This window comes from Leucoraja erinacea, chromosome 20 (assembly GCF_028641065.1).
Source record: "Leucoraja erinacea ecotype New England chromosome 20, Leri_hhj_1, whole genome shotgun sequence".
Lineage (NCBI taxonomy): Eukaryota > Metazoa > Chordata > Chondrichthyes > Rajiformes > Rajidae > Leucoraja > Leucoraja erinaceus.
Window position 1 is genome coordinate 23,126,103 of NC_073396.1, and position 24,827 is coordinate 23,150,929.

The 24,827-nt window shown below is 44.4% G+C and overlaps 1 protein-coding gene across 1 annotated transcript in view; it reads left to right on the plus strand.

Annotated features, from left to right (window-relative positions):
• The window catches only part of LOC129706966 (Na(+)/H(+) exchange regulatory cofactor NHE-RF2), an 89,552-nt gene extending 66,873 nt beyond the window's left edge, over positions 1–22,679 (plus strand). The window contains exons 4-8 of the mRNA XM_055651656.1: positions 10,899–11,078; positions 12,219–12,372; positions 16,675–16,715; positions 19,827–19,889; positions 22,166–22,679. Coding sequence (XP_055507631.1) covers positions 10,899–11,078; positions 12,219–12,372; positions 16,675–16,715; positions 19,827–19,889; positions 22,166–22,324 — 597 coding nt within the window. The 3' untranslated portion in view covers positions 22,325–22,679. The remainder of the gene's footprint in view (positions 1–10,898; positions 11,079–12,218; positions 12,373–16,674; positions 16,716–19,826; positions 19,890–22,165) is intronic.
• The last annotated feature ends 2,148 nt before the right edge of the window (positions 22,680–24,827 follow it).

A 24,827-nucleotide genomic window follows, 5' to 3' on the forward strand; every position in this document is an offset into this window, starting at 1 on the left:
ATATTATATTCCAAAAGGCCTTTGCCTTGTAATGAGGTGTGATTGACCTACAACGAATGATGTTGAGTGATTCTGTAGTGTGCTGACAGCAGTTTGCACTGTTCCTCCCATTTTTGTCCACTTTCAAATTGGCTTCTGTTTCCGCTTTTCCTTCACGTCCACCCTAATGGTTCCTCTTATCACCTTGTTGAGACAAAGAACTACAGATGCTGGTTTATACCAAAGATTGACACAAAGTGCTGGAGTAACTCAGCAGGTCAGGCTGCTTTCTCTGGGGGTTAAAAGGATGGCTGATGTTTTGGGTCGGGACCCTTCTTCAGACTTAATTGTATCATCAGTCTGAAGAAGGAGCCCGACCCGAAATGTCACCCATCCATTTTCTCCGGAGATGCTGCCTGACCCACTGAGTTACTCCAGCACTTTGTATCTATGCCCTTATCATATTTTGTGTCCAGCATGTGTAGCCTTTGTGTATTGTCTTTTCTTTGACTGGATAGCATGCAAGTAAACATTTTTTCACTGTATCTCAGTGCACTTGACAATAATAAAGTAAACTAACTCAGCAGATCAGCAGCATCTTTGCACGGTACACTGCTGTGATGACGCTTCCATTTACTGTTTTACGTTTAGAGATACAGTATGGAAACTGGCCCCTCAGCCCATCGAGTCCATGCTGACCATCAACCACCCATTCACACTAGCTCTGCCATCCCACTTCCTCATCCTCATTTTACAGAGGGCCAATTAACATAAAAACCCCTCTGAAGAAGGGTTTCGGCCCGAAACGTTACCTATTTCCTTCGCTCCATAGATGCTGCTGCACCCGCTGAGTTACTCCAGCATTTTGTGTAACATAAAAACCCACGTCTTTGGGGTGTGGGAGGAAGCCGGATCGCCCACCCAGGGGAAACCGATTGCGGTTGCAGGGAGAACATGCAAACTCTGCACAGGCAATGGCCGAGATCAGGATTAAACCTGGGTCTCCAGCGCTGTGAGGTGGATGGTCTCAGATGTAATGCTGATGCTTTAAGGCACTGGTCAGACAACATTTAGAGTATTGTGAGTCTTTGGACCCCATATCTGAGCAAGGATGTGTGGGCATTGGAGAGGGTCCAGAGGAGGTGTACTAGAATTATCCCAGGAATCAATTGGTTAACACATAATGAGCATTTGATGGCACTGGGCCTGTATTTGCTTGAGTTAGACAGAGCTCTAGGGGCTAGCAGAATCAAGGGATATGGGGAGAAGGCTGGCATGGGTTATTGATTGTGGATGATCAGCCATGATCACAATGAATGGCGGTGCTGGCTCGAAGGGACAAATAACCTACTCTGGCACCTATTTTCTATCTTTCTATGACATGGAGAACCCCGTTGAAACTTACCAAATAGTGAAAGGCCTGGATAGAGTGGATGTGAAGAGGATGTTTCTACTAGTGAGAGTGTCCAGGTCTGGAGGCCATAGCCTCTGAATAAAAAGATGTACCTTCAGAAAGAAGATGAGGAGAAATTAATTTTGTCAGAGGGTGGTGAATCTATGGAATAAATTTCCACAGACTGCTGTGGAGGCCACGGCATTGGGTATTTTTAAGGTGGAGATTGACAGATTCTTGATTAGTAAGGGTGTCGGAGGTTATGGGGAGAATGGGGTTGAGAGGGAGAGATAGATCAGCCATGGCTGAATGGCGTAGACTTGATTATGGCTTAATTCTGCTTCTATAACATGGACTTATGCGGGAGCAGCTCCACCAGCTGTGGCACTGTGTGCCACCTTGTTCAAAACCGAAACGTTGGGTTTATAAATCTCAGTCGGGCAACTTCTTAGCTTCCGCCATTGAGTGTTTACAGTGGTTGGGGCCACAGTATTTTCTCATTCACTGCACCGTTTATGTTTGGACATTCTGCGGGCCGCAGAATGGTATTTCATTATACTGAAGATATGCAGCTCACACCCCCCTCTGCTGCAGTGACCTTTCTGGACTGGAATTTCTGGAGTATGTCCAGTGCTTCGACCAAACCAAATGAATGGCAAAAGTCTGCTGTTGAAAAGACAACAGGTCTTTAGTGTAACATTTAACTCCCTACGGAAGATCAGATTGCTTCCGTTGGCTATTTTCTTATGCAGTGACATTTTTAGCACATTATTATTTCTCCCTATGTAGCTGCCTTGAATCTGTTTGCCAAACATGTTACAACTACATCAGCCAATCATTGATACATTGCGTTCCGATGAGTGATGCCACTGCAAGTAAATTTTTCCATCTAAACATAGCGTCTGAGATCTGGGTTCGATTCTGACCTCTGCATGAAGTTTGCATGTTCTCGTGTGGGCTTCCACTGGGTGCTCCAGCTCCCTCCCACATCCCAAAGACGTGCGGGTTTGTAGATTAATTGGGCTCTAAAATTGGCTCTGTAAAACTGCAGGGAGTGGATGAGAAAGTAGGATAACGTAGAAATAATGTAGATGACGGGTGATCGATGGTCGGCGTGGACGGTGGGTCGTGGGGCCAGTTTCAATGCTGAATCAATCCATCTTGCTTATCTGTAGACAGTGTTTAAGAAATTTGAAGTCTTCAGTCTGAAGAAGGGTCTCGACCTGAAATGTCACCTATTCCTTCGCTGCATAGATGCTGCCTCATCTGCTGAGTTTCTCCAGCATTTTTGTCTACCTTTGCATATCTGTAGTGCCTCGTGTACCGTTAGGATATCCCAAAGCTTCCATTCATCAGTGATCAAAAAGGCAGCCAGTATCATCAGACCCACACCACCCTGACCATTATCTAATTTCTCTCGTACCATTTGGAAAAAGGTATAAGAATCTGAAAACCATGACTACCAGCTTCAAGAATAGCTTCTTGCCAACAACTATCAGGCTCTTGAACACTGCACAGCACTAACCTCAACTATGAATTTTTGACTGTTTTTGGTTGCATTTTGAACCTTTATTTTTGCAACAGTATTTGAGTTAATAGTTTATTGATTTTTTGTCAGTTATATATTATCCATGTGTATTCTGCTTGCAGTCCTGTTATGCTGCTGCAAGTAAAAATTTCATTTTAAGACACAGTGCTGGAGTAACCCAGCAGGTTAGGCAGCATCTCTGGAGAACATGGATGGGTGACGTTCTGGGTTAAGACCCTTCTTCAGTTTGAACATCCAGATTCTCCAGAGATGCGGCCTCACCTGCTGAGGTGGAAACAGGCCCTTTGGCCCTCCGAGTCTCTGCAGACCAATGATCATCCATACACTAATTCTATCTACACACTAGGGACAATTTATAATATACAGAAGCTAATTAACCTTCAAACCTGCCAATCTTTGGAATGTTGGAGGAAACTGGAGCACTCAGAGAAATCCTGCACGCTCACTGGGAGAACGTGCAAACTCTGCACAGACAGCATCCTAGGTCAGGGTTGAACCCGTGTCTCAGGCTTGTATGGCAGCAACTCTATTGCTGCGCCACTGTGCCGTCCAGAATATATAGTTCATTAATTGTATTGGAACAAAAGTTATTGCTGTTTCTTGTTCTTCCTGAATTCTTGTGTCCTTGGATCATACAACCACTTTGTTGCTATGTTTCAACATTTAACTTTTTCTCTATCTAAAAATAAACTTGCCTTAAATAAATCTCAGCTACAGAAATAGAAATGATCAAACGGCAGTTACGGAAAATCTGAAATAAAAGTGAAAAACACCGTAAATACTCAGTCGGACATATTGCATCTGTGGAGAGAAAAATGCTTCATGTTGATGAACTAGCAAAAGTTGGAGAGAGAATAAAATTCAGCATACAAGTACAAAAGATACAAATACTGTTGGAGCTAACTACTCCAGTTGAAACCAATGTTAAGATTGAGTTGCTAGGGTTGCCTCCTTACAGCGCCTGAGACCCAGGATCGACCCTGACTACAGGTGCTGTCCGTATGGAATTCTCCCTATGGCCGCATGGGCTCTGGTTTCCTCCAACAATCCAAAGATGTGGGATAAAACTAGTGTATGGGTGATCAATGGTCGGTGCGGACTCAATGGGCCGAGGGGCCTGTTTCCACACTACCTCTAAACTAAAACTAAAAAGATAAAGGGTAAAACATATAGTGCAAGTCTGATAAAGTCTGATTAAAGATGGGTCAAAGATCTCCACGGAAGTGGATGGAAAGTCAGGACCACTCTCTGGCTGGTGAGAGGGCCGTTCAATTGCCTGATAACAACTGGGAAGACACTGTCCCTGAATCTGAAAGTTTGAATTCATGGGAATTTTAAAATGAACATATTATGTAACCGGAAATCAGTGGCAATAGATTGACAACATGAGATGGGACACAAGCCATGAAATAGGTCGTGACCTCCTGTTTACTGAGAGTGCAATACGTTCTGGCTTTGACTAGATTTATTTTATTCTGCAGATGAAAACCGTGCAGTTTGCTGAGCGTCGCTAATGCAAATCAAAATTATAAACGATGCATCCTGCAGCAAAAAAAAATCGGCAAAGGATGCCAACTTTTTTATTGAAAAGGAGGAAAGAAAGAGGAATTTGGGTCAGTCCAGTGAAGTCAGCAATGTTCTGTGAAAGGGTAGGATGGTGCTATAAATCAACGTCAGTGAAGGCAAAGGTTTTAATCCTGAATCACCAAGCAGTGAGGAGAAGGATGACAGCACAGTCTTGGCTGATTTTCTATTTCAATAAGGAGTCGTCACCAACAATAAGCTGACCAGATTTATTTTTCAACCACAGAATGGTGTGATGCTGAAAGTTCTCCAAAATCAAATTAACTAACTTGGGAGTGAAAACACAAACGGGCACGATTTCCAAAATTATAATTGAGTTTTCATTTTGTTAACAGTTGCATCAGTGGAGGAGGGAGAATGAGGTGGGGTAGTGTTTTCATGGAATCCGATTATCGCGGAGTGAGAAAGCACAGTAAAGGCACTTCGGCCCATCGGGTCTGCACTGACCATCACCAAGAGCTTTTTTTTTTAACGCCAATGCCACTTTAGCCCTTGAGCAAAACATAATGTTTAGTTCAGAGATAGAGTGGAAACAGGCCCACCGAGTCCAAGCTAACCATCGATCACTAGTTCTATGGTACCCTACTTTTGCATCCTATACACTAGGGGCAATTTTACAAGCAGCCAGTTAACCTACAAACCCGCATGTCTTTGGGATGTGGAAGGAAACCGGAGCACCAGGAGCAAAAAACATGCATGGCCCCAGGGAGAAAAGACAAACTCCACACGGACAGCACCTGAGGTCAGGATTGAACCTGGCTCTCTGGCGCTGCAAGGCAGCAGCACTACCAGCTGCGCTACTTTGCCGCCCTTGTTATTATCGGAAACTGAAAATTTCCGATCTTGAATGTTTCCGATTCTGCAGAATTGTTTAGCAGTCTCCAGGAAACAGAAGGGTGTGGGGAAGGTTCTCGGCTATCTGTGATTTGGTAAACATGTAGGATAGAGAAGGGGGAATTTTTATTTTTTGCTGACAAAAGTTCAAAGCTAGCATTCATTACCCATAAATAGAGACTGCAAATGCTGGAGTAACTCAGCAGGTCAGGCAGCATCTCTGGAGAACATGGCTAGGTGACCTTTTGTTAGCACCTTCTGTCTTTTCATCTTTAGCCTTAGTCCAACCATCTGCATATCAACCCCCCATCTGTATCAACCTAAAGCCTGCCAGGATTTGCCTTCCTCACTTCCAGCTTTCTTGTGTAACCCCTCCTCCCCTCCTTCCCCCCCCCCCCCCCCCCCCCCCCCCCCCCCCCCCCCCCCCTCCCCCACACCTACTAACAGCCTAAAGAAGGATTCTGATCTGAAACATCAACTACTCGCATTCTCCTGAGATGTTGTCTGAGCCACTGAGTTACTCTAACACTTTGTGTCTTTCTGCCCCAGAGTCCCCGGTTCAATCCCGACTCTAGCTGCTCTCTGTGTGGAGTTTGCACGTTCTCCCTGTGATCGCATGGGTTTCCTCCGGGTGCTCTGGTTTCCTCCCACATTCCAAAGATCTGTTGGTCTGTAGGTTAATTTGACTGTAAATTGCCCCTAGTGTGTAGGTAGTGGATGTGAAAGTGGGATAACATAGAACTAGTATGAATGGGTTATCGATGGTCGGTATTGACTCAGTGAGTTGAGGGGCCCACCTATATCTCTAAACTAAACACTGCCTTACTTGCAATTACTCTAGCAATTTATTTTCTGCATCGGCAGCCTCTTGTGTCTCCAATACTCATATAATAATAATAATAATAATAATAATTTTATTTATAGAGCACTTTAAAAACAAACATAGCTGCAACAAAGTGCTGTACATCACTAATCATTGACAAAAAAGTTAATACACACCAAAAATAACAATCAAAAGAAATAGTAGGAAAAGACATGTAAAATAAAGAAACATCAAAAACACCACAAACAGAAGCAAAGCCTCAGGCATGGTCAAAAGCCAGGGAGTACAAATGCGTTTTAACACTGGATTTGAAGATGGACAGTGAGGGGGCCTGTCTGATGTGCAGCGGCAGGGTGTTCCAGAGTGCCGGAGCAGCAACAGAGAAGGCTCTATCCCCTCTGAGCCTCCGACTAGACCTCGGTACCTCCAGGAGCAGCTGACCAGCTGACCTGAGGGACCGGGCAGGAGTGTATGGGTGGAGCAGCTCAGAGAGGTAAGGCGGGGCGAGCCCATTCAGAGATTTAAAAACAAATAACAGTAACTTAAAATGAACCCGAAAGTGCACCAGGAGCCAGTGTAGGGAGGCCAGAATTGGCGATATGTGCTCCCTCTTTCGAGTCCCTGAAGGCGAGCAGCAGCATTCTGAACCAACTGGAGACGAGCCAGTGAAGAACGAGCAACACCAAAATAGAGCGCGTTACAGTAATCCAGCCTAGATGTAATAAAGGCATGGATTACTGTCTCAAAATGCTGCCGCTCGAGAATGGGCTTCACCTTCGCCAGCTTCCTTAGGTGAAAGAAGCTGGACTTAACCACCGCGCATATTTGGCGATCTAATTTAAAGTCACTGTCCATCCTAAAACCCAGGTTCACAACTGTTGGCTTCACGTACCTTGACAATGGACCTAAATCAACAAATCATGACCTGCCCCTTTAATGATCAATACAAAATATGGGTCAATCATAAACACACTTTGGAACTTAATTCTGCCCAACTTCTCACTCAGCCAGGAACATAGATATGAAATGTTTTTAAAGGGAAATGGGCCAAATGCAAGGTCAGCATGGACAAGTCGGGCTGAAGGGCCTGTTTCCGTAGTGCGTGATTGACTCCCAGAAGTACTCTGATTGAATTAAACTACTGTCCATGTATACCTTAGCCTAAGCAGGGGTATGAATCGAACAACTAAACTCTCCCTGTCAGCAATCAGGTACTTTGGAGTATTGGGGCAGTACCCTAGTTCATGGAAGGACCATTCAGAAGCCTGATAACTGAGGAGAAGACAGTGTTCCGGAGTCTGGCGGTGCGTGCTTTCAAGCTTCTGTGCCTTCCGGCTGATGGGAGCAGGGAGAAGGAAAAATGACCAGGGTGGAAATGGCCTTTGGTTTAATTCCTGAGGCAATGTGAAGTGTAGATAGAGTCAATGGTGGGGAGAGACACACAATGCTGGAGGAACTCGGCGGGACAGGCAGCATCTCTGGAGAGAAGGAATGGGTAACGTTTCGGCTTGAGACGCTTCTTCAGATTCTGTCTTCTGGACCCAAAACGCCACTCATTCTTCTCTCCAGAGATGCTGCCTGACCCGTGGAGTTACTCCAGCATTTTGTGTCTATCTTTGATTTAAACCAGCATCTGCAGCTCTTTCATACACATTTTGTCAATGGTGGGGAATCCGGTCTCTGTGATGGACGGGGCTGCAACCACGACTTTCTGTCATTTCTTGCGATCTTTGGCAGAGCTGTTTCTACACCAAGCTGTGATGCAACCTGACAGTCTGCTTTCTACGGTACATTTGTAGAAGTTTGTAAGACTCATTGGGGACGTGACAAATTTTCTCAGTTTCCTGAGGAAATTCACGTTATAGTAGAATTAGGCCGTTCTGCCCATCGAGTCTACTCTGCCATTAAATCATGGTTGATCTCTGCCTCCTTATTCCATTGTCCTGCCTTCTCCCCATAACCCTTGATTTGTCGAGGCGTGCTGTGCTTTCTAGGATGTTGCTTCAATGTGGTTGGCTCACATTGGTAATAATAATAACGCCAAGGAACTTGATGCTCTCAGCCTTTCCATTTCAGCACCATGAATGCTGATTGCAGCATGTACTCTACTGTGCTTCCTGAAGTCGATACCTGTCTTGCTGACACTGAGGGAGAGGATGTTGTCCCGATGCCATTTTTTTGCTATCGTTCGTGATCCACTGCAAACTTGTCCATGGAGATCGTAGAATTTCAGGGCAGAGCTGTGAGTGTGTAATTGTAGGGGACTGAACACATCCTTATGGGGAACTGGCTTTGAAAATTTATGGTGGGGATCCAATGGTACATTTATTGTCAAATGCAAATGCACAATGAGATAATTTTCTTACATACAGTCCAGTACAGTATTCTCATACCCAAGCACATAATCGATTAGCAACATGTACAGATAGTTCATTACTGATCCTGCATGCAAGAGGCGCCATATTTTGGTGCCATTTTCAAAGTCCAGTCCGCACTCTAGTTCTTATGAGCGGTGCCTGTTCCAGACGAGCTCCAGGCCATTGCGGGCATCTTCCTTGGATGCCATGTTCCTCTCCTCGCCCGTCCACCTTCACCCTGGCAGCACCAATTGCAACCTGTTCCCTCAGCTCTCCCACCAGCCTTGTTCGTCACATCCTCCTGGTCTCTGGCTCTTTGGGGGCGGAACAGAGGCCGTCTAGGCGGGTGGAGCGTCTGGCTAACACGGTTAAACTAACACGGGCCAGCTCAGCGGCTTCCTCCCTGCAGGTCGTGGTCCACCGGGTGTGTTGTTGCTTTTAGATAGTAGCATTGCTTGGCGCTAGAGCATATCTCTGCAGTGGTCACACATCATTAGCTGATCTCAGATGGGATTAGCTTGAGTATTAATGGTGGGAACGAGCAATGCAATCACATAACGGCGTTGGTTCGTAGCTTATTTCAAGCGACTGTGATTACATAAGGCACTGCACAGATAAGCTGTGCCTGACTCCGTGTGTTACTCACTAATTTTGATCTCACACTGTACTGCAGAATGTAGTTGCTGCCTCATTTTGTTTAACAAATCCACTATTTTATGCATTTCGTCTGACGTTTCAACCGTTGAACAAATTAATCAAAATTCATAATGTTTAGAAGTGAGATAATTGGAAGGCACACAGATCTTTACGGTGTAACAGTGGTAGAGTTGCTGCCTCTGAGCCAGAAACCTGGGTTTGATCCTAACTACGGGTGCTGTCTGTGTGGAGTTTGTATGTTCTCCTTATGACCACACGGGTTTCCTCCGGGTCCTCCGGTTTTCCCCCCACACTCCAGAAATACAGGTTTATACGTAGGCGAATTGGCTTCTGTAAATTGTCCCTAGGGTGGAGGATAGTGCTAGTGTACGGGGTGATTGCTGGTCTGTGTGGACTCGGTGGCCCGAAAGGGCTGTTTCTGTGCTGTGTCTAAAGCACACAAAGCTGGAATCTGAAGGGTCTCGACCCGAAACATCACCTAATCCTTCTCTCCAGAGATGCTGCCTGTACCGCTCAGTTACTCCAGCTTTTTGTGTCTATCTTTGGTTTAAAACCACATCTGCTGTTCCTTCCTACACATAGAGTTTAAAGGTATTTGGAGGTGCTCTTGGTTTTCTGAGTGTGAGTCCAAGATGGGAAATGCGCAGACGTGTGGTTTGATAAGTGATTTTCTAGCTTTTTAAGTGGTGGCACAACTGGTAGAGCTGTTGCCACGCAGCGCCAGAGATCACGGTTCAATCATGACTATGGGTGCTGCCCGTGCAGAGCTTGCACGTTCTCCATGTGACGGAGTGGGTTTTCTCCTGTTTCCCCTCATTGCAGGGATGTGCAGGTCTGTTGTCACGCTCTCATTGCGCTCCTACAATCAGGAAGAATGTAAAGCAATCTGTGGACTGTGAACACCAGATTAAAGAACAGCTTCTTCCCAACAACCATAAGGTTGTTGAACACTACAAGACACTGACCACGACTATGAACTACGGGCTGCTTTAGATTGAACTTTGGTTTTGGCTTTGGGTTTTTATTCAGTAGTTTTGGGATTACTGTTACATTTTGTTCATTATATTATCTATGTGTATTGTGTTTACAGGCCTGTTATGCTGCTGCAACTAAATAGTTATAGAGTTATATACAGCATGGAAACAGGCCCTTCGGCACAATTTGTCCATGCTGACTATGAAGCCCCATCCACACTAGTCCCTACCTGCCTGCGTTTGGCCCATATCCTACTAAACCTTTCTGATCCATGTACCTACCCAAATATCTTTCAAATGTTATTTAACCTGCCTTCTCTAGCTGCTCGTTCCATATACCCAGCACCCTCTGTGGGGGAAAAATGTGCCCGTCACATTCATAATGAACCTTTCTCATGTCACTTTAAAACTGATATTCATTGTTCCTTTGTCACTTCATGTGACAGTTAAACACTTGACTCCCTTTTCTCTCTGACATTAGGCTGCCAAAAGTAGAGCTAACTTGCGTTACCCTGCCCGATTAATCGTGCCGACACCGCCAAGTCAAAATGTCGCCACGTGCACGCACGGTGATTTGAGCAAGAAAAATGCAGCGGGTGGAGGATAGCTGAACGCAACGTTGATGCCCGACACCTAGAGCAGCACAGTTTACAAGGCAATTACAGAGAGGGCATCACCTGGACGTTTTCGCTCAGATGGGGATAACGTTGTCACTCATTGCCGCCCATTGTGTTTCATTTTACTGCAGGAACTCAATGGACAAGCCAAGGAACCCTGCCCACGACTCTGCTGCATGAAGAAGAGCCCTAATGGCTATGGATTTAATCTTCACAGTGAGAAAGCAAAGCCTGGACAGTACATCCGATCCGTCGATCCAGACTCCTGTGCAGCCAAGGCTGGCTTACGCCCTCAGGACAGAGTTGTGGAGGTAACTCAATCGTTTCCCAATGATCAAAATCAACTGAATGTTTTCAGTCTTGAAGCTCTGCCCTGCATTCTTTCACTCATCCACCCCAGGGAAAAAGATTCTGACTGTCTACCATATCTATGCCCCTCATAATTTCCTCCTGTACTATTGGTAAACTTGCCTTTTGTCCTGTAAGTCTTTCCTATCAATGTAATTTAAACCTTTTTGCCTATTGCCCTTATTATTCATGGCATGATTAATTTGAGTTTAGCCCATTGTTATATGTACCGAGGTACAGTGAAAAGCTTTTGGTGTGTGCTAACCAGTCAGCGGAAAGACTTTACGTGATTATAATTGAGCTATCCACAGTGTACAGATACCACATGGCTTAATTCTGCTCCTGTATCTTATGAATTTATAACAGCAGAAGTGGGAGTCGGGTCTTTGCATCCATCCATCATTCAGTTGACCCTGTCAGGAGGCCACTTTCATGGATGTTCTCCAGAGCCCACGCCATGAAAGTCAATTAATCTCGGCTTAAGTGCATTGAACGTCACGCCCCCCTGAGGCAGAGAATTCCTAAGATTCATGGCTTTGCAGCGCCAGGGACCGGGATTCCATCCCGACCTCCGGTGCTCCTGTGGAGATTCTTCCTGTGGCCATTTTCACCTCTTGATGCTCGGTTTTCCTTTAGCTTCCCAAATATGGGGGCAGATTGGTAGGACAATTGGCTGCTGTAAATTGCCCCACGTGCGTAGGTTGGTGGTAGAATGGAGAAGGGAGTTGACAGGAATGCAGAGAGAATAGATCGCAGGGTATATTGGTTGGTGAATGGCATTGGATTCTGAGCTGGCACTGTGTGATGGGCTGAATGACAGATTAATCGGTAGGTTTGCACATTCTCCCAGTGGCTGCATGGTTTCTCACCTGGTGCCCCAGTTTCCTCCCACATTCCAAAGACGTGCAGGTGTGTAGGACAATTGGCATCTGTAAATTTTCCCTAATTTGTAGAATCGAACAAGTGTACGGGTGATCGCTGTATCAGTGCGGACTCGGTGGGCTGAAGGGCCTGTTTCTGCGCTGTATGTCTAAACTGGACTAAACTAAGTTGGGACCTTGATGCTTTTGGGGGAGAATAATGCCTCCATCTTCTATCTGTAGGTGAACGGTGTTAACATTGAAGGGAAGAAACACAGCGAGGTTGTGGCTTGTATCAAGGCCAGTGAAGAGGAAGCCAGACTGCTGGTGGTGGATCCAGAGACCGACCAATACTTCAAGAAACTGGGAATAACTCCAACCGAATCGCATCTGAAAGGTGAGTTGGCATTGATTGGGTTTGGTGTTGTACGGAGGAAGCCACAGGTGACAATCCACACCCCCTGAGCTTCATAATATAATTGGATTTCCTCTACCTCAGACTCCACCTCTCCCACAGCTCCTGATAGGCACACCGTATGGAAACATGCCCTTCGGCCCATCTTACCCATGGCAACCAATGTGTCCCATTTGAAGAAGGGTCTCGACTCAAAACGTCATGTACTCCTTTTCCCCAGAGATGCTGCTGAACCAGCTGTTACTCCAGCATTTTGTGTCGATCTTCTGCTTCATCTATACTAATCCCACCTGCCTGTTTTTGGTCCATATCACTCAAACGTTATAATGGTACCTTCCGGGTGACCACCGGGTTGCGCCAGCAATGGCTGCCTCGCTAACAGTCTGTCTGACCCTTCTTTGTGTTTTAATAGTGTGTTAAATGTTGTTTTTAGCTTGTTTTATGTGGGGGTGGGTGGAAACTTTTTCTAATCTCTTACCTTGACGAAGATGCGTTATTTATTTATTTGTTTACACTTAAGACTGATTTTTGAGCGCTCCACAGCGGGTGCTTGCATCTAACATCGTGGAGCCCGTGATCCCTTTGCCAGAGATCAATCTCTGAGCTCTGCTTGCGGACATAACATCACGGAGCTCACGGTCTCTGGTCAGAGTCCGACTTCAGGAACTCCAAGCAGCGGGAGTTTCAACCGCCCCGACGCGGCAGCTTCGAACGCCCCGACTGCGGACGGTTTGACTGCCCTGACCGCAGGAGAATAAAGAGGAATAAGATTGGACTTTTTTTGCCTTCCATAACAATGAGGAATGTGGGGAATCTGCTGTGATGGATGTTTTTGTTAACTTTTATGTAGTTGTGTGTCTTGTTGCTTTTTTTTCGTATGGCTCCAAGGTAATTTGCTTATCACTGAACCCTAATTGGAACATGTGACAATAAAAGACCTATGATACCTTTGCCTCAACTACCACCTCGTGTTCATAAACTCTAGGAACAGAATGGGGCCATTTGGCCCCATCAAGTCTACTCCATTAAATCAGGGCTGATCTTTCTTTCCCTCTCTACTCCATTCTCCTGCCTTCTCCCCTTAACCCCTGAAACCCATACTAATCCTTGCTCCTTACTGTGGTTTTTAAATTTCCCTTACTCTGGACAAAAAACAATGCATTCAACCCATCAATTCCTCTCATGATCTTGTACACCTCTAAGATCACCCTTAATCCTCCAGCGCTCCAAATAATAAAGTCCTTGCCTTCCCAACCTCTCCCTATTGCTCAGGCCCTCGAGTCCTGGCAACATCCTAGTAGATCTTTGGCCAATGCAATTTTGGGGTTTCATTGAGGAACACCTGTGGTGGAGCTGCCTCTGAACCTTGTAAAATGGCTCAATGGTTCTTTATTGTCACGTATGCACAGCATGGTGAAATTCTTTTGCACAATCCACAAATGCACTGTCACCATATTTTGGTCACGTTTACAAAGGAGACAGTCCAAAGTCCAGTCCGCATGCTGGGAATACTGGAGTGCCCCCGATCCAGGTAATCCTGATAGTTGATATGATGGGAACAAAGGCCTGTTCCCGTGCTGTGTCTCTCTCTGATTTTATGATGCTAATTGAAATTACTGTTTCAGAGCATATCTGCAATTAATAAATTTATGTTGTGTTCTTTGGTGGCAAAAAGTAAAGTGAGATTATTCTAAATCTCTTCAGAACTCTCAGCACGTGGCCCCAGTGAGATTCGGAGACCTTGTTCATACTGTAGTGAGTTTTATCAGAAATAAAAAAAATGAGTCGAGCCCAACACTGGCACCACATTTATCAAAACATTCTTGAAAGAATCAAAGCTCAGACATTTGTTTAGTTTCAAGACACAGCGTGAAAACAGGCCCTTCGACCCTCCGAGTCTGCGCCGGCAGGCTAGGTGTACACTAGCTCTGTCCTACACACTAGGGACACTAGATTACAGATTCCAATTAACCTCTAAACCCGCACGTCTTTGGAATGTGGGAGGAAACCGGAGCACCCGGATAAAACCCCCCATGTGGCCACGGGGAGAACGTGCAAACTCCTTATGGGCAGCGCTCGTCGTTGGGATTGAACCCAGGTCTCTAGTGCTGTGAGGTAGCCCATGTTTTATTTACAAATGCAGTTGGAGAGTTAACGTTACAAGCCAAGTGATTTGTGTTGTTCCCATCTTAGCGCTCATCTTAAGCTCATTTACTCTGTGACAGCATTGAAACCAGCGTGCAGTACGTGCAACGATTTACAGTGTTAGTTGCAGGTCATCGAACCATCGAACCACACTGAGCCTTTAGTATAAGCTCTCCCCCCCCCCACCAAATCAAGAGACCTGATTAGGAGGAGCTAAGGATATTATGTAAATCTAGAAGGCCAGTGCAAGTGAGGCAAGTCAGCTGTACTGGTCGCTTTCGCCGGCTCTGTAATAGAAGGCTGTTTCCACAACAATGTTAGCACTCAGTGCTGCAACACTGTTTGTTTGTTCAATCTAATGCTCCACACTACTAGGGTGGCACAGTGGCACAGCTGGTAGAACTGCTGCCTCACGGCAACAGAGACCTGGGTTCAGTCCTGACTTTGGGTGTGTGGAGTTTGCATGTTCCCCCCCCCATCCCAAAGACGTGAGGGTTTGAAGGATAATTGGCCCGCTGTAAATTGTCCCTCGTGTGTAAGAAATGGGATAACAGAACCAGTGTGAATGGACGATCGCTGGTTGGCATGGACTCAGTGGGTCAAAGGGCCGGTTTCCAAGCTCTATCTGTAAGCTAAATTGTACGAAACAACTCCACCCAAGACTCCAGGGAATTGCAGAGAATTGTGGACGCAGCCCAGACCATCACACAAACCAAACTCCCTTCTATTGAGTCCAACTACACCTCACGCTGTCTCGACAAGCCGCCAGCATAATCAAGGACCAGTCTCGCCCCAGACTCTTCCCCTTCTCCCCTCCCCCATCAGGCATGAGGTACACAAGTGTGAAAACGCACATCTCCCGATTCAGGGACAGTTTCCTCCCAGCTGTTATCAGGCAACTGAACCATTCTATCAACAACTAGAGAGGGGTCCTGACCTTCCATCAACCTCACTGGAGACCATCAGGCTATCTTTAATTGGAATTTACTGGGCTTTATCTTGCACTAAACGTTATTCCCTTTATCCTGCATCTGTACACTGTGAATGGCTCGATTGTAATCTTGGTTAGACAGGATAGCATGCAAAAAAAGATTTTCACTGTATCTCGGTGCACGTGTCAATAAACTAAACTAAATCATACTTCAATTCCCATTGTTTGAGATTTATTCTGTTCAATGTCATGACCTGGAGGGTGGCTCAGTGGTGCAGCTGGTAGAGCTGCTCCAGTGACGCATGTTTGACTCTGATCTCTGCTGCTGCCTGTGTGGAATTTGCACGTTCTCCCTGTGACTGTGTGGGTGCTCAAGTCTGTCTCCTTACCCCAAAGAGGTGTAGATGAGTAGGTTAAAAGGCCACTGATAATTGACCCAAGTGTGGAGGTGTGTGGTACAGTCTGGAAGGGTGTTAATGGACTGGAGGGCAAAACAAAATGCGATTAGTTTAAATAGGTGCTTGATGGTCAGCATGGCCTAGGTGGGCCGAATGGCTGTTTCCATTTTCTATAATACACTGGAATTCAATTTTGTTAAGTTTTGCTCATTTCCCACTGAAAACACAGGAGATGCATTTTCTCCAGGTTGGTGATCAAATGCTATAATTATTACAAAATACCATAGAACCACTATAATTTACTCTGTCAAGAGTTCACTGCTGTCACTGCACTTGTTTAGTAATATTTTCAGCACCCCCCCCCTTTTGTATCAGCATCTCAACAACAAAATAATGATTCAGAGACATATTGTGTTTAGTTTAGTATTTCGCGCTTAGCGATACAGCATGGAAACAGGCCCTTCAGCCCATCAAGTGCATGCCGACCATCATTCACCCACTCACACTAGTTCGATGTTATCCCACTTTCTCATCCACTACCTGCATGCTTGGGGACAATTTACAGAGGCCAATTAACCTGCAAACCCGCACGTCTTTGTGATGTGGGAGGAAACTGGATCACCGGAGGAAACTTGCTCGGTCACAGGGAGAACGTGCAAACTCTACGCAGATGGCACCCGATGTCAGGGTTGAACCCGAGTCCCTGGTGCTGTGAGGCAGCAGCTCCTGTGAGATTCAGGACAAACGTTTGCAACATTACTGAAATGTTTTAATGCTTTCATCTTACGTCAGCATTGTATTTTTTTTTAGGGTTTTCGCAGCCACTTGCAAACGGATCTCCACGGACACAGGTGAGTCAATGAAAGGTGTTTGCTCCTAATTGTGGAGTCATTTCAGTTCTATAACTTCCTTGGGAAATTGTGGCTGGCAAATACTTCTGCAGTTCTGGATCTCAACCCAAAACATCACCTATTCCTTTTCTCCGGAGATGTCGCCTGACCCACTGAGTTACTGACGCATTTTATGTCTATCTTCAGTGTAAACCAGCAATTGAAGTTCCTCCTTACACATAAATTCTAATACCTGTAGATTAGATTATTTGGGGAAAGAATACAGGAATTTTGTAGCGGTGCAGAATTCGCAGGTCCCGGGACATGGCCCTCAGGGTGCCACTGGGCTGCTGTTGCTGCCTCATGGCGCAGGAGACGCGGGTTCGATCCTGACTACAGGTGCTGTCTCTATGAAGTTTGTGCGTTCTCCCCATGACCGCTTGGCATTTCTCTGGGTGCCCAGGTTTCCTCCCATGCTCCAAAGATGTACAGGGTTGTAGGTTAATAATAATAATAATAATAAACAATAATACTTTATTTCAGACTCAAGGTCCAGACAAGGGGCAACATTACATAAAAATGCATTGCATATTAAAAAATATCATAAAGTACATATAAAATCTTAGTATATCACTTATAAAAGCATCATAAATTATATATTAAAAAAAAAAACACAATACATGAATTAAAATCCAGAATAAAAGAATGATCAATGTCCTACAACGAGACAATGATACCAGTGTCTCCACAGCTGGGATTCGTAGCGTGTAGTGCTAAACCTTATGTTTGACAAGGCCACAATAATTACATTTTTAGAGTCATTTATCCTGCAAATGAATTTATACATATGATTTCTTAGGATAGCTTCTAAAGTACTGACTCCTGCAGCCACCAACATGTTGATTAGTTTATGTAAAATTGTCCCGAGTGTGCAAATAGTGTTAGGATACGGGGGTGATAGATGGTTGGTGCGGACACGGTGAGCCATCGTTTGCATGCGGGTCTATGCATGCGTGTGTCTGGCGTTGTGTGTCTCTCTCTCTCTCTCTCTATCTCTCTCTCTCTCTCTCTCTCTCTCTCTCTCTCTCTCTCTCTCGCTCTCTCGCTCTCTGTGTCCGTCTCGCACAGCAGAAGGGATTGAGAGAGAATTCGGAGAACCAAGGTGAGCATGTACAGATGCCCCATGGTAGTGACCCAGTTAGTTTGCAGATCAGTCAGTGAGGTGACTCGCTTGCCCAACCCCCTTCCCTGAAGATAAATGTGTTTCCCAGATAGGCTGTCAGCTGGGTCATCAATTGTACCGAGGGAAAATCAACAACTCTAAATAAATTCATTCCAGATGCAGTGCGGGGTCAGAATGTTGACCTGCGAAGGATTCTGGTCTTGTAGAAGGGTTACTGAGGTGCTTGAAGCATAGTATTTGATTGCTGCAAACTGCATGGTCTGTCTTTCGTTTACTTTATTGTCACATGTACCGAGGTATAGTGATTAAGAAGGAACTGCAGATGCGGGGAAATCGAAGGTAAACAAAAATGCTGGAGAAACTCAGTGGGTGCAGCAGCTTCTATGGAGCGAAGGAGATGGGCAACGTTTCAGGCCTGAAGAAAGGTTTTGACCCGAAACATTGCCTATCTCTTTCGCTCCATAGGTGCTGCTGCACTCGCTGAGTCTCTCCAGCATTTTTTGGAAACCTCCGAGGTACAGTGAAGTGTATGTTTTGCGTGCTGTCCAGTTAGCAGAACGACTATGCATGATTATACATTATTATAATCGGGCTGTCCACCGTGTACAGATCAGGAGAATAATGTTTAGTGCAAGATAAAGTTCAGTAAAGTCTGATTTAAAGATAATTCAAGGATCTCCAATGAGGTAGATGGTAGGTCAGGACTGCTCTAGTTGGTGATAGGATGCTTCAGTTGCTTGATAATAGCTGGGAAGAAACTGTCTCTGAATAGAAAGGTGAAAATATACAATTAATAGTGAGACCCTTAACAGCATTGATATACAGACAGATCTTGTGGTCCAGGTCCTTAACTCACTGAAAGTAGCAAATCCAATAGATAGAGTGGTAAAAAAGGCATGTGGTATGCTTGCCTTCAAAGCTCAAGGCTTTGAGTATAAGAGTTAGGAAGTCATGACACAGTGTTATAGATCTTTGGTTTGGCTGCATTTGGAGTCTTGGTTGTGGTTCTGGTCACCCCAATACAGGAAGGATGTGGAGGCTTTCGAAAAGGTGCAGAGGAGGTTTATCAGAATGATGCCTGGATTGAGGGGGAATTGGCTATAAGGAGAATTTGGACAGACTTGGGTTGTTTTCAGTGGAGCGCTGGTGGTTAACTTGATAGAAGTAAATAAAATTATGAAAGGCTTGGATAGGATAGATGGTTAGAACCTTATTTCTCAGAATGGAAATATCAAATACAAGAGGGCATATCTTTAAAATGAGAGGGGGAAAGTTTTTTGAAGGTGTGCAGAACAAGTTTTTTTTTGTGTTTTTTCTTTTTCTCAGAGGGTGTTATGTGCCTGGAATGCACTGCCAGAGGTGATGGTATAGGTGATTACAACAGTGGTGCTTAAGAGCTTTAGGATAGGCACATGGATATGCAGGGAATGGACAGATTGGGATTATGAGCAGGCAATTAGCTTAGTTTATAGATACAGCGAATGGCTGATCACCCAAACCAGCGATCATCCATTCACACTAGTTCTGTTCTACACACTCGGGTCAATTTACAGAAGCCAATCGACCAACAAACCTGCACGTCTTTGGAGTTTGGTAGGAAACCAGAGCACCTGGAGAAAACCCATAGTCACCAGGAACATGGATAAACTCCGTAGACATCACCTGTAGTCAGGGTCAAACCCAGGTCATTGGTGCTGTGAGGCAGCAACTCTACCACTGCCACCCAAGTGTTGGTCTTGGCATCATGTTTAGCGCAGACATTGTGGGCTGAAGGGCCTGTTTGTTTGCTGCACTGTTCCATGTTCTATGTTCATGCATGTAGCACATATTTGCTGTTATTATTTGTCCTTGCGGAGATTAGCAGCTTCAGTAACCTGCCATCTCTTTAAAGGTTTAAAAAAACCCAGTGCACAAAGATCTTTAAGCTGCTTTTATTTATTTCTCAACAGGTTAATGGAGAATCTCCCGCATCCATCAACCATGGCTACTACAGCCCCAATGAGGGGACAGAGGTAAACTTTTGATCTTCCCTCCTGTGATCTAGGGAATTGACCATTTTGCTAAAAGAAATGTGTTATTATGATTCTTCCTACTGTTTGGCACAGATATGTTAGTGTCACATTCTTAATTGGAGAGAGGCAGGGTCAAATGCCGTCATTATCAAAGATTTTCTATTTAGTCAAATGGTGTGGAAACAGGCCCTTCGGCCCACCAAGTCCATGCCGACCATTGATTGCCCCTTCATACTAGTTCTACGTTATCCCACTTGCTCATCCACACTCTTGCATTGTTTGTGCCGAATAAGATGCCAAGTTATACTAATCCCTTCCGCTTGCATGTGATCCAAGGTTAAGGGGAGAAGGCAGGAGAATGGGGTTGTGAGGGAAAAATATATCAGTTTAGTTTATTAGTGTCGCGAGGGAGAGTGAAAGCTTTTTTTTGTTGTTGCGTACTATCCAGTTAGTGAATAGATTATACGCGACTTAAAATCAAGCTGCCCACTGTGTACAGAGCAGACCCGATGGGCTGAATGGCCTATTTCTTCTGTGTCTTATGATACCCCTCCACCCCAGCACATCCATGTGCCTATCGTATCTGCAACCCTGGTTTGTTACCTACCACCACCACCCCCAGCAACTCCCAGCTTTTCAGTCTGAAGAAGGGTTCCGACCCGTTATGTCGCCCACTTTTTTTCTCCAGAGATGCCTCCTGACCCATTGAGTTACTACAGCGACTTATCTTCAATATCTGCAATACAATTGCATCTTTGGTTTGAAGGAAGTTTTGTTGCAGCGAGAAGCCATCTTGGTCTAATTCACATTAATACCATGAGCATGGCTCGAATGGCCTCCTCCTGCACCTATTTTCTATGTATCTATTTGATCAGGAGTTTTACATAACAATTCCTTCCAGTGTTTCACAAAAAAAATCTGAAATGCTGAAACGGTGGCAGTTTTGCGATACTTTTCCCAATTTAACGTTTAGCCTGAGGGTGGATAATCTCACGTTGTCTTGTAAATTGAGGTGCATATTTGCAGTAACAAGTGTGTCACTAAAAGCCCAGTTATTTTAGAATCGGAGCAAATATAATTGTAGCCCTTGGCAGTCTCAGCTCTCTGTAGGCGTTTCATACTGTATGGGGAGGAGTGATTATTTCTGAGCGTGTTTTTCATATTCTTCTTATAGCTAAATTATAGCAATTATAACCTAAAGATACACTAATAATATGAATTGGGTTGTCGAAGGGTCTTAATTAAAAATGTAACACATTTGCGATATGTATGTTAATGGAACAGCACCCTAATTAAAGCTGTAAAACCAGCTTGTGTGTTCAGGCAGTTTGCTTCTATGAATAGCGTCACAATTGGAAACTTTGATCTCTTGGAACATTATCAAATTCTACTTTGCAAGTTTGTTTAGAATGGGCCCTTTTCTCAGCTGCATAGCACAGCATTTCCAACACTCAAAGTGGACGGTTAGGATGAGTGCAAAGATGGTAGGAAGGATTCCTCTTGGTAGAGAGGTCTAAAAGACAGGTTAGGTGTAGAAGGATTAGATTAGTGGTTCCCAACTCCTCCCCAGTGCCCCCCGAAGCATTTCAGAATGGCTTTTTTTTTAATAAGAGATCAGCAGCTCATCAGAATTGATACATTCATTTGATTGATAGGACGGCACAGCTGGTAAAGCTGCTGCATCACCACGCCGGAGACTCGGGTTCGATCCTGACCTCGGGTGCTGTCCATGTGGAGTTTGCACGTTCTCCCTATTACCGTGTGGGCTTTTTCCAGGTGCACCGGTTTCCTCCCATATCCCTGGTTTGTAGATTAATTCCCCCCTGTAAATTCCCTCCGAGTTTGTTGGGAGTGGATGTAAAAGTGGGATAACACAGAACTGGTGAGAATGGGGAATTGATGGTCTTTAGAGTTTGGACATCCGAGATACAGCGCGGAAACGGGTCCTTTGGCCCATCTAGTCCATGCCGACCGGTGATCTTCCCATATACTAGCAATATCCTCCACACTAAGGGCAATTTTCAACTTTCAAAATGCAGGCAAATGGGATTCACTTAGATGGGGCATCTTGTTCGGCATAGATGAGTTGGACTGAAGGGCCTGATTCTGAGTTGTATGACTCCATGATTCTATATCTACCCTCCTCAACCTTGTCACCAGTTTTAAAGACCCCCTCATGTTAGTCCCCTCTCCACCTTTTATCCTATACAATGTTTATCTCTGTTTATTTACCTGTTCTCCCCATCCACCCCACCTTGTTCTCCTTGATCTTGTAGGTGAAAAGAGAAGGGAACAGCGACCCATTCGTAGAGAGTGGATTGAATTTGAGCCCCACAGCAGCTGAGACCAGGGAGAAAGTCCAAGCGAAGCGCAGGAACAAGCGGGCACCTCCGATGGATTGGAGCAAGAAGCATGAAATCTTCAGCAACTTTTAACGGACTATCCCATGGAACTCTTCAGTGACCCTGATCTTCAGTTAATTAATCTTCACTCATCCACTTGCTGTCACGGCAGAGTAAACGTTGCCTGTTAACGTGATTGATAGAACACTGTGACCAAAGCTTTACTCTTTATTTTCAAGCTAGCTACTTGCTTTGTGCATAGAATACGACTAGCAACAGATCTGCTGTAGTATGGGTTTAAGATACATACCGTATACACGCCAGAGATCTGGTCTGTCTTCCATCCATTATTTTTCTTCTTTTTGTGTTCCTGACCCAGATTTTGATACACTAAGTGGCCAGGATAATGGGATAGAATTATTCTGTTATTATATGGTATGGGGGGGGGGGGGGGGGGGGGGGGGGGGGGGGGGGGGGGGGGTGTCATTTTGTAAAGTATTTTATGAATTTAGAGCATTTAAAACCCTCGTTTGATCCTATTGACCTGCAGGCTATGAAACCATTTGCAGAGGCAGTGTATGACTTTATCTTTTAAGTGTCTGACGAGATGCTTGGTTTGCAACATCTTGGCTTACCTACTGTTTGTCTTTCATCTTGTCACAAGTTCATTTCACCAGACAGTGGTTTAATTGCAAAGTCTTATTAAATTTAATGACAACTTAGATATTGTGAGGTGGGTAAGAAAAGAGTTGGTTATCCCTCAGCATTACAGCCTTAATGTAAGGCACTATATAGATGATCAGTTTACTGCACATAAGACATGTATTAACTTTTTCTTTGTATGCTAACTGCTGTTTTAAGCAGCACCGAAAATATTTTTTTACACTCTTTCCCTTTGAATGTTTTCATTCGGTTTTTATTGATAGTTATGAAGTGAACTATTTCGAGAGGGAGCACATTTGAGCGTTCATTGAGATTAAATGTTGGCCTATTGGTAGACACTGTCACAAGTTGGCAAAATGCGTTTGATTCTTTTACTGGTTATCAATAAATAAACGCTCAATCACCCAATGTATTTAGAGTAATAGAAAATCCAGAAGTAAGCTTAATTTGACCACTTTTTTTTCAATCTGGTAGCTCAAAGAGGAAAGATCTTGGCATTAACCCAAATTTGATAACATTCAGTCAATACTCAAGTTGTTACCCATTGAATGGAATGGTGACATTTATTGACACTTTGTGTGATCCCTGCGAGTCTGTGACCATTTGAGATGGGGAGAACTGAGGGGAGAAAAAACAAGCGATTGGGATTGTTGTTGATGGATTTGTTGGAATTGTTGCAAATTGTAAAGAGGATGGATTTCCACATTTAAGAGGATATTGTTGGTCTAATCAGTCCCTTGTCACTGCTAATTTCTCCGAATTTTACAGCTGCAATATTATGCTGTAAGAAATCATTCATTTCACTTCTGTTCCCGCTGAAAAGAGGTTTCTTGTGCAGTAATCGGCACTTTGTGGATTAACGATTTTTTCCAGGGGACTGTGCTTCATTCTTTCTGCCTCTTGCATCTCGCAATCTCTGAACCACTTATTTTGTTTTAACCCAAGGCCAAATCTAGGTGCCACATGTAGGAGTCGCTGTTATTGATCAACTAGGACCATCACACAGGAGGGGTGAGTTGAGGATTATATGTCCAGTTTAGACAAGACCTTTTTAGCATTTAGTGCTGAAAAAGTGGACGAACTGTGAAAATTGTTTGATTAAATTGGTGGAAATACACAGCAGAAACTTTGAGGGCAGAATGAGGGCTAACATTTCAGGTAAATTGTCTTGCATTCCAACCTCTCCGTCCAACTTTAATTTTATGTCGTAGACCTGAAATGTTAATTTGGTTTCCTCCTCCATAGCCAACAGCGGGTAAAGTATTTCTAGCATTTTCTTTTCCTTTGCTTGTCTCCGATTTTGTGAATCTGCAATTTCCCCTCCTCTTCTTTTTGACACTTGTATGAAATGCTGGAAGTGTACTCCTGAAAACAAAACAAAAAAGCTAGGAAAAAAGTTTTTTTTTTAAGTGGAAGGTATACAATTATGGACTCTGCGCTGAAATGTTTAAAGTGACGTCTCAACCATCTCTGCGGACAGGAATTATTTTTGCTTTCTTGCTGAATACTTTGCAGTTAATAACGTAAGATGGTTAGCCATTTAAAGGAAAGCATATAAACATTGATATAAACCTGCAGATTTCTGATTCCAGTGCCGTTATTATGCCTTACACTTAATTTAGTTTCAGTCTCAAATAAACACATTTCAGTAACTTGTATTATAGATTGTGCTTTGTGCATACTGTATATTGTTAATAAATGTACTTCGGCATGATGGACGTCTGTTTTGGATTTATTTAACTTTTATTTTAGGTATTTTTAATTATCCGTGGTCGGGTGTGATCCAGACCGCATTGCATTTGGCTCTCATCTTAAATGTGGTCAAATATTCAATGACACTGATGTGCAAGAGAAGAATTGGGTTGGCGGGTATACGGATGCTGGAGTAACTCAGCGGGTCAGGCAGCATCTCTGGAGAAAAGGAATAGGTCGA